General features: G+C 36.2%; 1 protein-coding gene across 4 annotated transcripts in view; it reads right to left on the bottom strand.

Annotated features, from left to right (window-relative positions):
* obe (activating signal cointegrator 1 complex subunit obelus) overlaps window positions 1–14345 on the bottom strand; it is a 596544-nt gene that overhangs the window by 254537 nt on the left and 327662 nt on the right. For all 4 annotated transcript variants that reach the window (XM_090409638.1, XM_090409636.1, XM_090409637.1 and 1 more), the window contains one exon: window positions 7880–8048. In XM_090409638.1, coding sequence (XP_090265764.1) covers window positions 7880–8048 — 169 coding nt within the window. The remainder of the gene's footprint in view (window positions 1–7879; window positions 8049–14345) is intronic.

The following is a 14345-nucleotide window of genomic DNA, read 5'->3' as shown; positions in this document are numbered from 1 at the left end:
AAAGAATCAATACACAGATTGTCTAGAAGGAATGATGTACGATTTGTAGATCTATGGTCTGAGTTTAATGGTGAGCAAGTGTGTATTAAGTATTTCAAGAGAGTGTGAGTTAGGTACTGAGACTGAAGCAAATGTTTGTCAAGTAAACAATATCCACAGCAGAATGAAAAATGTTAATGTCAAAATTAATGTTGAACGTGTGGTGTGGAAATACAGAAAAATGGAATGGACATAAATAAAGAAATAGCATGCCTGCATGTTATCCTTCGGAGGACAAGGCGCAAAACTGAAAGGTTGTACAAGCAGAAAGAGATTAGCAGGGCTGAGTAGAGAAAGAAGCAGATGGCTAGGGGCAAGAATCAAGATCATGTGACCAAATGTGAAAAACAAGATAAGGAAAAAATTACGTACAGAGACTCTATGATCAGAGGAAAATTTACCAAAAATATAAGAAAATTATGTTTCGCTTGTGCAAAAATTACTATTAGTAATGCCATCCAGATGCAAAAAGGTAAGGTAAAAGAAGTAACTGTCTTAGCTGGCATTAATGACCAGAGAGGTGAGAAGTATTCTATGAGTGAGGATGTGATGGAGCTGTCGGACGAAACTAAAATGAAGGTTAAGATTGTAAGTCTCCTGCCATACTACGATAGCAGAAAAATGATGAGGAGGCACTGAAAGCAAACGAATCAATATGCAGAATGAGTGACATAGGATTTGTGTATCAATGGTTGTCTGAGTTCCATGGAAAGAAGAATTTGTATAATGCTGATGGACTACATATAGGTGAAGATTGTAAGTCTCCTGCTGATGGACTACATACATTTCAATGCCTCCTCCTCTGTGACAGAGGAGGAGGCATTGAAAGCAAAAGAATCAATACACAGATTGTCTAGAAGGAATGACGTAGGATTTGTGGATCTATGGTCTGAGTTTAATGGAAAAAAGGATTTGTATATTGCTGATGGACCACACATCTAAATGGTTTTAGTGTTAGGTGTCTAGATAGTTTTGTTGATTGATCATACTGAAGTGCAAATTCAGGAAACCTTAATCAATTAGGGTGGATGCACATGTATGTGTGTGTGTGTGTGTGTATAAAGGCACCCATGAGGTGAGTGAGTGAGTGTGAGAATGACCAATTGCAGAATGTAGCTGCTCAAGCAAAAATACTGCATAGGGTAGTCAATTCAGGAAGAAAGGTGGTTGGGGCCCCTAAATGGATGCTGCAGTTTCAATGTACTAATACCAGAAGTATCAGTAATATGAAAGAGGAATTTTTGGCATGGTTACTGGAATCTCACCAAAAGTTATAAGCATTAGTTAGCACAGGCTAACAAAAGATGATGTAGTTACAGGGATAGAATGTGAAGGATTTAGTATTTTCAGTGAATGAACATAGAAAATATAGGATGAGGAGGGGAGAGGGATGCAGCAGATGAACTGCAGCCAAAAAAAAAAAAAATAGGAGGGTAGACAGGAGGGTGGTTGTTTATTTCAAGCAGTCTAGTGTGAGATCAAGGCAAATAAGACAAAATATATGGTTGGTTGCTGCTATATATAGGCCAGGGGAGAACCAGAGATGAAGACATGCAACAGCAAATTGGTACAATGAGTGCAGTTCTAGTGATTATTATGGGGCACTTCAACTATGGAGATATCGATTGGAAGGAAGAAAGAAAGATCACATGGCAGGAAGGAAATGGAATTTATACACCTACTGATAGATATTTCTTGAGGTAACATGTGATGGAGGGGGACTTTGAGTGCGAGAGTACCGGGACTGGTCATAGGATCAGAAGAGACTAAGGTGGCCACAATGCCTCCGATTGAGGAAAGTGAGCATGTGGTTCTGATTTAGGAGATTGTAAAACATGAGAAATATTATGTAAAGAATGGGTATATGTGGAACCACAAGGCAGGTGATTATGACATGCTTAAGAGGAAACCTGTAGCTGTGTCATGGCATAAAACCCTGCAAGGGAAGGATGTTAATAGTGCAAGGGGATAGTTAAGGGAAAATTAGAGAAAAAAAATATTAAATTGCATACCTAAGGTAAGGAAGGTAGGAGTCAGATGGATCAATAATTTCATTAGGCATGAGCTGCAGAAAAGAAAGGCAAATTCAGATAACGAGAAGAAACTAGCAGAGCTAGCCAAAGGAAATCTCATAAATTTCTTTTGTAATATGGCAAGGAAGATGAACAATAATTATGAAATAATAACCTTAATGAGTGCTGACAGTGATAGAAGCAGATAAAATAGTTGAGATACTGAGTGACCACTTTGCAAGAGCATGTCATCCAAGTGAGGTTAATGCTGTGAAATGTGATAGAGGCTGATGTGGGAACAAAGGTAGATGAATTGGAGGTTTTTTAGGATATTACAGAATCTCAATGTAAATACAGTTGTGGGATTAGATGAGATATCAGCTTGTGTTTTTCAAGTATGTACAAGGGAACTGGCAATTCCTCTGGTGGTTCTTTAATTTATGTCTCAGCTCTGACAGAGTTCCAAGGGAATGGGAAGAGGGTAAATTTGCTATATTTGCTATTACAGACTTGGAACGTCCCTTACGTCCCTTAAATAAGGGAGGTTCCAAGTCAGTATAGCAAATTACAGACCAATCAACATTTCAAGTGTGGTGGTAAAAGTACTGATAAGAATATGATACTCTATGAGAAGCAACAAGGCTATCTGAAATAAGTTTTAAAAGAGGTACACTGTGAGTAGACATATCGGTACACAATAAATAACGGAAAAAACTCACGTCGAAAGATTATTTATTAGTATAATTTTCGCCTGTGTGTCACAGGCATCTTCAGTACATTAAGCTCAAAATTAAACACTAACGGACAATTCCAAAAAGCGCCACCTAAGTAGCTGGTGTAAGATAACTAAAAAGGTCAATAACTTTCCTAAAAAAAAATTAATACAATAAAAAGTTAGGAAAGATTAGCTGATTTGTAAAGTACTATCTCCCATAAAGGGGATTGACATAAGCCGTCGGATCTGTTTAAGTTAGGAGAATGAAGTAGAGTTTCACATGTTTCTTTATAAAGGCGTTCCATGAGAAATTGACTTTTGTGAAGAACTCTTGTCTTTCTCCAATGAACTCTGTGTCTAGTGAAGATGGCATGTTCAGAAAGTCCAGACTTTTCAGGTTTAAAGTATTCAATATAAGATTGGTGTTCTTCTAGCCGAATAGAGGCGGATCTTCCTGTTTGTCTGAAATAAGATAATCCACAAGAGCACGGAATCTGGTAGACACCTGGATGATTAAGATGTGGAAGCTTGTCCTTAGGAGAAGTGAGAAAGGTGGAGATTTTTCTAAACGGTCGAAAGGCAATAAAAATAAAATATTCAGTGGTTTTAAAACTTTTGCTATACGTTCACTGATGCCTTGTACATAAGGGATAGTAATGCGCGTTATTTCCTCTGTGTTTGAAGAGGAAGACATATTAAAACTACTCAAAGTTCTTTTAATGAAGCAATTCTTATAACCATTAGATAGAAAGGAAGAAGTTATGTATTGTAGTTCTTTCTGTAAAAGATTGTCTGTAGAACAAAAGGAGTGGGCCCGATGAACCAGTGTTTTAATAGTTCCTGCCATTTGATTGGGATGGTGATGAGATTCTGCATGGATATAATGGCCTGTATGAGTCTTCTTTCTATAAACTGAGAAATGTAGGTTACCATCTGGTTGGCGAAGAATTAGAAGATCGAAAAAGGCTAACTGCTTATTTGATTCTACTTCTAGGGTAAACTTGATCCTAGGATGAAATGTGTTTAACTTAGTGAGAAATTGTTGAAGTTCATCAGAAGAGCCATTCCATACAGCAAAAATGTCATCGACATATCTGAACCAATGCGTAGGTCTGGGAGAAATATTGTCAAAGATACGTTGTTCAAAATGTTCCATAAAGAAATTGGATATAGCAGGAGAAAGAGGATTACCCATTGCTGTTCCTTCAATTTGTTGATACAACTTATTTTTAAAGGAAAAATAACCAGAATTTATTACAAAATCAAATACGTTTACAATGTCTGAAGGATATTCCTGTTGTAGTAATTCAATACTTTCTGAAAGAGGCACATTTGTAAATAAAGAAACAACATATTGGAATTGTCAGTTAGTATTTAATTTTGAGCTTAATGTACTGAAGATGCCTGTGACACACAGGCGAAAATTATACTAATAAATAATCTTTCGACGTGAGTTTTTTCCGTTATTTATTGTGTACCGATAAGGCTATCTGAAGGATTGTCATGCCTTAGTAATTTATTAACGTTTTATAATAGAGTGACAGTTGAGTTGGATAAAGGAAATGGCTACACAATTATTCTGCTGGATTTTGCAAAGACATTTGATACAATACCAAATGAAACTCTGTTATGCAAATTACAACACATTGGGATGGATATAACACTAGTTATGTGGCTAAAAGGGATAGATATCAAAAAGGGGTATATGGAGGAGCAAAATCCACGAGAAGGCAGGCAACCAGTGGTGTGCAAAGTTATGCATTTTGGGATAAAGCGATCAGACTGAATAATTGTACTCCAGGAAATAGATGAAGCTAGGGATGGAAGCTCTTGTATGCAGAGAGTTGAAGTTTAGAGGACACATTGCTAAGGTAGCTCATAAGATTACTTGGCTATTGAATAACACACAAGTAGAAATAAAGAAGTTGTTATTCCTCTAGATACACAGTAATCTAGATGTGATATATCCACATCTAGATTACTGTGCTCAGATCTGGTCACTTAGATTTCTTGGGGATGCGGAAGTTGTGGAGGGAATTCAAAGGCAAGCAACTAAGACAGTGAGTGGTCTATGGAATTCCCTATGATGATAGATCGAGGGTGTGTGGATTGCAGAAGTTGGCTGATAAGTGAAAAAGAGGGGATATGATAGAAACATTTAAGTTACTTAAAGGGTTTTATAGGATTGATGCAGGGGAAATGTTTCAGCACTTGTCTAGAGGGGCCAGAACAAGAGGTCCTCCCTGGAAGTTGAGTAAAGGTATGGTTAGTAGAGATGTGAGAACTAGATATTTTTTATTTGGGAGTTGTGAATTTGTTGGCAGAGTCAGTTATGAACGTGTTGTCTGTTAATATCAGGGTTTTTTCTCCCAGAAACTCGGGTTTTTCATCCCGCATACAGGCAAATCGGCCCTTCAGAACACACGCAATTTACAGACAAAAAATACTAGTTGTGGTAGTGGTGGAGGTGGGCAGTAGATGGCGTTGATTCGTAGCAGAGGTTCGGTGTAGTAGTTGAGACAGTTGTAGGTGTCCTCCTGCGATGAGTCTTCAGACTCCTTAGAGGTGAATGAATAATAATAATAATAATAATATGTTCAAGGAGAGGTGTGATCGATTGTGTGGATAGTTTTGGTCTCCCTCAATGAATCTTCAGAATCCATGGAAGTGCCTGTACAATAATAATAACAGAAAAGTAGCAGTATGCATGAATATTCAAAACTAATTTTAACTTACAGATTTGAGAGTTGGGTTAATGGAAAAGCAAAAGTTAACAAAACCAGTATGTAGATGGACTGATGCATCTAAGTATGTTAGAAGACCAAAATATTATTATTTATTATTATATGGGCACCTCCATGGAGTCCAAAGACTCATCACAGGAGACCCAATCTATCATATCTCTCCTTGAACCCATTAACAGAAAAAAGCACTCACAACTGACTCTGGCAACCCATTCCACTCATTCACCACTCTCCAAGCAAAAAATCTAGTCCTCACACCCCTACTGACCACAACTTTATTCAACTTCCAGGGATGATCCCTTGTTCTAGTCCCTCTAGCCAAATGCTGAAACATTTCCCCTGCATCTATTGTATAAAATCCTTTAAGCTACTTAAATGCTTCTATCATATCCCCTCTTTTTCTCTTATCAACCAGCAACTGCAATCCATACAACTTCAATCTATCCTCATAGGGAACATTCTGCATGCCACTCACCATCTTGGTCACTTGCCTCTGAATCCTCTTTACCACTTCCTTATTCCCAACAAAACCCAGGGGACCAGACATGAGCACAGTAATGCAGATGTGGTGTATCAAGGCCTTATAAAGAGGATTTACAACTTTCTTATCTCTACTTGTTAACGTGTTCTTCACTAGCCAAGTAATCTTATGTGCTACCTTAGCAACATGTCCTCTAAATTTTAACTCTGTCTACCACCACCCCTAAATCTCTAGCTTCATCTATTTCCTGGAGTGCCATCAATGTGGTAATCAGCTTGTAATCTATTTATTCCAAAGTGCATAACTTTACATTTCTCGACATTAAACTGACACCCATTATCTTTTGCCCATATTGACAGCCTATTCAAATTGTCCTGCAAGCTCTCCACAGTGCCTTGATTAACTATTGCTTTATCTAATTTCACATCATCAGCAAACAACTGAATATTTCCCTTCAGGTTATTTCCTATATCATTTATATATAAATTAAACAGCAATGCTCCCAGCACTGAACCTTGTGGCACTACTAGTCACCTGCTTTTGCCTCAAATCTGCCCTCCATATATTGATATCTGTCCAGCAGCCACCCTCTTATCCACTGAACCAGTGTCATACTGTATGACAGTAGAGTTGACCCTCATACAGTACCATATTATTATCTACTCATTCTTGAAGTATCTTTTTTTCCCCCAATTTTTCTAAAACTTTTACCACCATGCCTGAGATACTGATTGGTCTATAAATTTGCTACTGTAGTCTTAGAACTACAGTAGCAAATTTATAGTTCTCTTACACATTCTTGCAAAATCTTAGCTGATATCCCATCTAATACCACAGCTGTATTTACATTGAGATTCTGCAATATCATAAGGACCTCCAATTCATCCACCTCTATTCCCACATTAATTTCTATCTCACAGGTTAAAGATCTGACAATACTGAAGTCCTGACAGCTAAGACTAATTTGGAGGAAATGTGCCAATTAGAAGTTAGTAACATCAAACTTTTCATGTAGTGCTATCTTAGTATCTTATATATCCCTTGAAGGTGAAATCAAGAATTTGATGCTGATGTAATTTTTCCTTAAAAGCGAAACACAAACAATAGATTTTTGTTTTTTACATATAATTAATTATAGTTATGCGAATTTAACTTAATAGATATTCAAGAAACATGCAATATACTGTATATTTGCACTCAGATATATGTATAAGATTTGGGAGGTTGATAGTTATTCATTTGAGATTTTGCAGTATAATTCAGAACATCAAAGAGAGAAATAAATAAATAATAAGATCTTTATTTAGCTGCTAACATTCTGCTGTTCTCAATGGAGTGCATCCTCTACTGTTGGATAAAATGAAGCTTATGCATGTTAATCTGGATTTGTTTCCCATATTTTTGGTAAATCAATGCAGTCATACTTATTGAAGTTTGGGGAGTGTTTCATTGCTACTGCTGCTCTATTTGCATAAGTAGTATCTCTCTTTCTCTCTCTTTAACTGGTAATGACGTCTATGTAGCATTCTGGTTTTCCTCCATCTAATCCTGTGTGAAAGGATATCTACAGACAGTCTACCAGTACTAACTTGTTGTAATGATGGCACCTGAATTCTCTCTTTCTCTCTCTTCTCAGAGAACATAAGAAGTACGAGAGGGAGAGGAAAGAACAAGAGTCACCTCTTGAAAGTTGTGTAAGGATATGGATTAGCAAGGGCATGAGGACTAGATTTTTTTGTTTGCAGAGCGGTGAATGAGTGAAATGGGTTGCCAAAGCAGTAATGAGTACTTTATTAGTGAATGCGTATAAGAATGAGGTATGACAGGCACTGTACATATAATGGATAGTGTGGATTATATATTCATTTATTAAGAATATGAGGATTACCTGTATGAGGTGGGTGAATTTCTGGTAAAATAAGGTGCTTGAAAGAAACAGGATGAATTGTTTCTGATCCTAACCACTTATCAGAAACAACATGGATAAGGTACTGAGTGGGAAGATGCTCCTCAATTGGAATCGTGAAAACCATTGTCTGAGTCTCACAGCGAATTACCTAAATAAAATGGAGAGTAAAAATAAATTTTACATGGAATTACTTAGCATCACTCAACGACTGTTTAATTTTTTTTTTTTTTAAGTAATTTTTTCAATATACTTTATAGCTTATTACCATTAAGAACAGCAGAGTTAAAAACAAACTAAATGTATTACCGATAATCTTTTGTCATCACAAAGGCAGATCAGAGCTTATTGAGTTTTTACTATCCATTTTACACAAATTATGGATGCTACAACCATGCTATAAATAATTATTTTAATTTCCGGACATTTCGACCTTCATATTAAGGTCATCATCTGGAGTATACACACATATATATATACAGAGCCAAGCTAAATTACATTTCACACAGTATGCTGAAGAGACAATGATTTGATCAACGGTTATTCTACTGGCCTGACCTCTAGAGAAAATAAAATAAAATAAATTAACTACATCAAATCTATATTCTATTTAAGAAGACAACATCAAGGAAACATTCTTTCATATAGATAGTTTTATTACAGTAAGAACGATGTCCTAATTTAACATGACAATTTTTATATTAGATTTAAGATCCTGGATTACCGATGGTCCTATTTATAATTAACTCTTAGGGAGAAAGGTTAAGTGGGTAGAATATGTGCCTTCCATATTCTTGGATTTTTAGACCATCATTATTGTTAAGATTAGGATGGTTGATAAGAATCTCACAGGCTCCTTAAATTTACATTCATGGTATGAACATAATGCTATGCTCGTTCCACAATAATTTACGGTCTACCAAAGATTCCCAAACAAAACATACCACTCTGGCCGATAGCCGAAGGTATAAACAGCTCCAATTATCACCTAGCCAAGAAACTAGCATCAACACTCAAGGAGTTGGTAGGTCATTTCCCCCCCCCCCATATTAAAAACACACAACACATTGTAAACAAAATTAAAGACATCACAATGGAAAAGATGATTTATTAGTCAGTTTTGACATCTCTGCCCTCTTCACAAATGTCCCAATCAATTCTTCTATTACAGGACAAATACCCTCCCGATATCACAGCACTCTTTGCGCATGTACTATGTTCTGGCTATTTTGTTTACGCTATCTGGCCCCATGGCCGCCAGACATTAGACATTTTCCTCAGCCACCTAAACAAACAACACAAATGCATACAATTCACAACTGAGATTGAAAAGCAGAATCGTTTCTAGATACACTAGTCACACATCTTCCTTCTGGCAGTCTTTCCTTCACTGTTTACTGGAAATTGACACATAATGGCCAATATATACACATAAACTCCTACCACCACCCAACACAAAAATTAGGGGTCATACACTAAAAAACAGGTCTTTGAAGATCTGCTCCAATGAACAAGCACTGAAAGATGAATTAAAAGTTATCAGCAATACCTTCCTAAAAATGGTTACAGTCAAAATACTATCGACAAAATTCTGTACAAGACCTCACTTAAAAACAAAAATAAACTAGACTACAATAAAACTGTAACCATTCCATACATTAAAGGGATATTAAACAAAATAAACAGAATATTACAAAAATATAACTTTAAAGCCACCTTTAAAGCTCCTGCAAAATTAAAGAACTTACTCAACTCATCCAAGGATCCACTCCCTCTGCTGGAGAGAGTGGATCCCACCCTGGAGTATACCGTGTTCATTGCACCTGTAATTTGCCCTATATAGAGGAAGCAGGACACACAATTCCTATCAGAAAAAAAAGAACACAAATGACACATTAAATATCATAACTATGGTCAAGATGTTCTTTCTGATCATGCTCTGAACACTTTATATAGAATTGACTGGAAAAGCACCTGTTGTTTACATCACACCAAAACATGGTAGGAACGTAAATTTAAGGAGGCCTGTGAGATTCTTATCAACTACCCTAATCTTAACAATAATGATGATCTAAAAATCCAAGAATATGAAAGGCACATATTCTACCCACTTAACCTTTCTCCCTAAGAGTTAATTATAAATAGAATCATAGGTAAACCAGGATCTTAAATCTAATATAACAATCGTCATGTTAAATTAGGACATCATTTTTACTGTAATAAAACTATCTATATGAAAGAATATTTCCCTGATGTTGTCTTAAATAGAATATAGAAAAAAGAAAGGATAAATAGAATATAGCTTGATGTAGTTAATTTATTTTATTTCATTTTATTTATTGTAATTTTATTTCATTTTCTCTAGAGGTTAGGCCAGTAGAATAACTGTTGATCAAATCATTGTCTCTTCAGCATACTTGTGTGAAATGTAATTTAGCTTGTCTCTCTCTATATATATATATATATATATACTCCAGATGATGACCTTAATATGATGGTCGAAAGATCAGGAAATTAAAATAATTATTTATAACATGGTTGTAGAGTCCATAATTTGTGTAAAATGAATGGTGATCACTGTGTAACACTAAAGGAAAGTTTTTACTATCATTTTTGAATAATCTTTTATTAAAACTGCATTTTGGGTCATTTCAAACAATCACATTTATTAAGTTTTACTATGTGTTGGATTGTCAACAAGTGAAGGAGAAGACAGAAGAAAAGAAAATAACATATAAGAAATGGTTAAGCAGTAACATCCTTCGGGACCATATGATAATAATTATAAAAATCAAAATTCTCTTCCCATTGCTGACATGTGGTGGGTACTCAAAAAAATAACCTATTCTGTTGTAAGTAATGGAATGCCCAACACAGTACATAATCTATTCCAAATATGCAGAGCAAGACAGTAGCTGTAGAATGTACAGGGTGTTCGGGATAAATTTGACATATTTATAATTAATTATATTTTTCCGTAAGTTACATGTATTAACACACACTTCTCTTCATTTAAAAGTTTGGACCCTTCTTCATTCATATACAAGATGTCAGAAAGGATGGATAGCTGGAACCCACCTGAATCATGGAAGAGAATAACTTGTATCATGATGATTCGTGCCCGCCATCAAAATAAGGATATTACGACTGCTGCCCAATGCTCCCTGAATACAGTAAAAACAATCAGGCATGAACTAGAGACTGGCAATGGTGACTACGAGGATGTAGCAAGAAGAAAGATCCCTAGCAGACGATCTGATTGCGTTCGTACAGCAGAATTCCTCGCAAATCTGCAGGAACAGGTGTTGAAGAACCCTGGCATTGGAATTCGGGCTTTGTTCGTGGAGTTGCTAACTGTAGTCAAGCCCTGGATAACAAGGGTAGCCAATGGTAGGCCGTATGTATGGCAGCAGGATTCGGCCCCTTGCCACACCTCTGGGAAAAGTCAAAAATGGTTGTCTGAAAATTTCTACGACTTCAACAGTCCAAATGTTTGGCCTCCAAACTCCCCAGACCTTAACCCCATGGATTATTTTGTATGGGGCGCAGTTGAAAAAGACACCAATCGCACTTCCAGTAATACAAAAGCCCAGTTAATGGATAAAATTAAAACAGTTTTTGCGGCCCTTCCCAGGGAGACTGTAGCATCAGCTTGTTCGAGGTTCCGAAGCAGAATCGAAGCTGTGATCGATGCTAATGGTGGTTATTTTGAGTAAATCTTGTTGATAGTATTGTAATTAACTCTGCCTGTAATGTTTTTTTGTCAATTCATTAAATTTAATAGATACAAAGAAGATTTTCTTTTTCCTTACGAAACTGTCAAATTTATCCCGAACACCCTGTATGTTCTACTGTTTCCAATCAGTAACATATGTCACAGATTGGATCGCTGATGTTAAAGCATCTCCATTTGATGATTATTGATTGGAAGGGGGCCAGGCCATATGCAATTCTCCAAGAAAGATCCAACCTGTTAGGGTATCCTTGGAACTTCAATAAGTTATGAAACAAAGTACTGTTGTCAGTACACAAATGTGGAAGTTCACAGCAAAAGAGATTAAAGATTTCTTTATAGTAAATTTTACTTTTTTAATGGAAAGAATATCAATGCCAGAGTGTTGTAGCAGTCTTAGAGTTAAGCATAGAGTGTTGCAGTATTTATGAACAATCTCAGCTTTTGGACCTTTATAATCATTTACTCCAAACAAGGGAAGATGAAAACCCAAGTAGTTAGTACAGGAGAAGTAGTCTGCACATGTGTGATTGGTCTGCAATATTTTATGGATTTTGAAGCTGCATTTGCTTAAATAGCAAAATTTTAAGACTGGAAACCCAAATCCTCCATGCTTCTTTGATAGTTGAAGAAATTCCTTTTTAACTTCTTGATATCGGCTGGACCAAAAAAATTGCCGAGGTTTACTACATAATTGCTTTTCTTCAGCTTCTGTGATGTCTGTAATCAGGCCCGGCTGGTGGCGTGTGCAATATACACAGGTGCCGCAGAAAAAAAGGCACCTAAAAGATGTCAAAAAATATGAGATCAGAGTTTAAACAAACAACAAATGGTACATATAATTATGAATGTACGTCGTCTTCCGTTCGGGCCCCCTTCAGATCTTCCCGGAAATGAACAAATAAATCATGAAATTGTATCCTAGACCCGATTATATATCACTGTAATTTTTCATTAAAATTTACGAAAATATACCTAAAATAGTTCTTCTTTATTTGTTGATGTATCATAAATCAATTTATGATTAATTGTTGGGTTCCGTGTAAAAAAAATTGTATAAGCAGGACTAATCTGTAGGTAACATTATACTGTAAAGCGGTTTTCATTTGTTTTTCATTTCCTGTTCGTTTTATTCACACTTTATTCAAAAACAACTTTTTTGGAAATGCGCCGAACATTAATCGCAAACACAAGAAAAATACTAGGCACCGGTGCTGTCTGTAATATTTATTATGTACAACTGAACTGGAAAGATTATGATTTTAAGTACTATGGCTTTAGAAGAAAAGGAAAGCAACTGTATTTTCCATCTTCTAAAGTTTCAAAGTTTTTGTATATAAGTTCTTGCACTGATAATATTGGGTAAATGGAGAAGGGAATTCCAAGTACAATGAGGGGTTCTCTCTCTTTTAGGGGTTAGTCCAAAAGGAATGCCTCCAAGATTCCACTTTCCAAAAACTTTTAATTTTGTCTTGTCTGCATTATTAGTTAATCCACTGATTTTGCTGAATTTTTCCAAAATACCAAAAAAGAGATATATGGAATCATTATCCTTCAAAGTGCCCACTGCATTGGTATATGCTAATATACCTTATTTTCCTTCATAGCTGAAGGAACTGTTATTCTTTGCACAGCATGTGTATTATTGACTTCCTGTAAGAAAGATTCAAAAACCAAAGCAAAAGAACAGTGGACTGAGAGGGTAACCTGCTTGACTCCTTTGCGAATTTTTACCAGATCTGACAAGAACCCATTAACTAGGAGGCATATGGTTGAATTGGCATAGGCTCCTTTGATAACGGATAGCATTTTTACCTACACCAATTTGCTAGAGGATGTGGAATAGAAAGGAATGCCGGATGTTACCAAATGCTTGAGTAAGGTCTACTGATAGCACTGCCATTGACTGCTCTTTCGTGTTAACTAAGCAGATTAGATTACGTAGCAGAAATGGATTAAATTCTACTGTTCGACCTGGTACTCCATACATCTGAATGTGTGCTTTTAATTATGTATCGTATTCCCACTTTGAGCCTATTATTGATAATACAGAAAAATATCATGTAGTCAGTATTAGACAGAGAAATAGGTTTCCAGCTGATTAAGGTGTGATCTCTATTAGGTTTTGGAATGAGGACGGTATGGCTTGTTACAAATTCACTTGATATGTTTCCTGATGAGAGAAAAGTGAAACTACAATGGGAAGAATAAAATCCCAGGCCATACAGTAAAGTTCTATCCCTAGATCATCAGGTACTGGGGATTTTCTTGTCTGGCATTCTTTATAGACTGTGGTAACTTCAAATACTGTAATGGGTCTGTCAAGCCCATCGTGGATATGAACAGGAAAGCCATTAATGTTCCAAGAGTTATAATTTCCAATAGTACTATTGTCCTCAAACAGATTTTTGTGGTGTTTTTGAAAGGAGTCAAGGATGCCTTGAGTGGCAGACATGTCTTCACCATCAGCACAGATTTGAGTCATAGTCCTTTCTTTGCAAAATTTTGTGAATGGTCTATTGAAGAATGAAGTTGAAGGGCTATCTGCTAAGTGTTGCTGTATTCTTATCTTAAAATTTCTTTCTTCTACTTTTTTTTTGCCTTTCCACTTCTATCTCTATGTTAATGTTTCTAATGATGTTGCTACATTCTATACCATTGCGTTGGTTTGAACCGCTTCGCTCTTTATACAGGTCTTTCAACTTTTTTCTTTTG

Source organism: Typopeltis vanoorti, chromosome 19 (assembly GCF_054136105.1).
Source record: "Typopeltis vanoorti isolate ZY-2024b chromosome 19, IOZ_Tvanoo_1.0, whole genome shotgun sequence".
In the NCBI taxonomy this organism is placed as follows: domain Eukaryota; kingdom Metazoa; phylum Arthropoda; class Arachnida; order Uropygi; family Thelyphonidae; genus Typopeltis; species Typopeltis vanoorti.
Note: the sequence above shows the minus strand (reverse complement) of the source record. Positions and strands in the feature narration are given on the sequence as shown.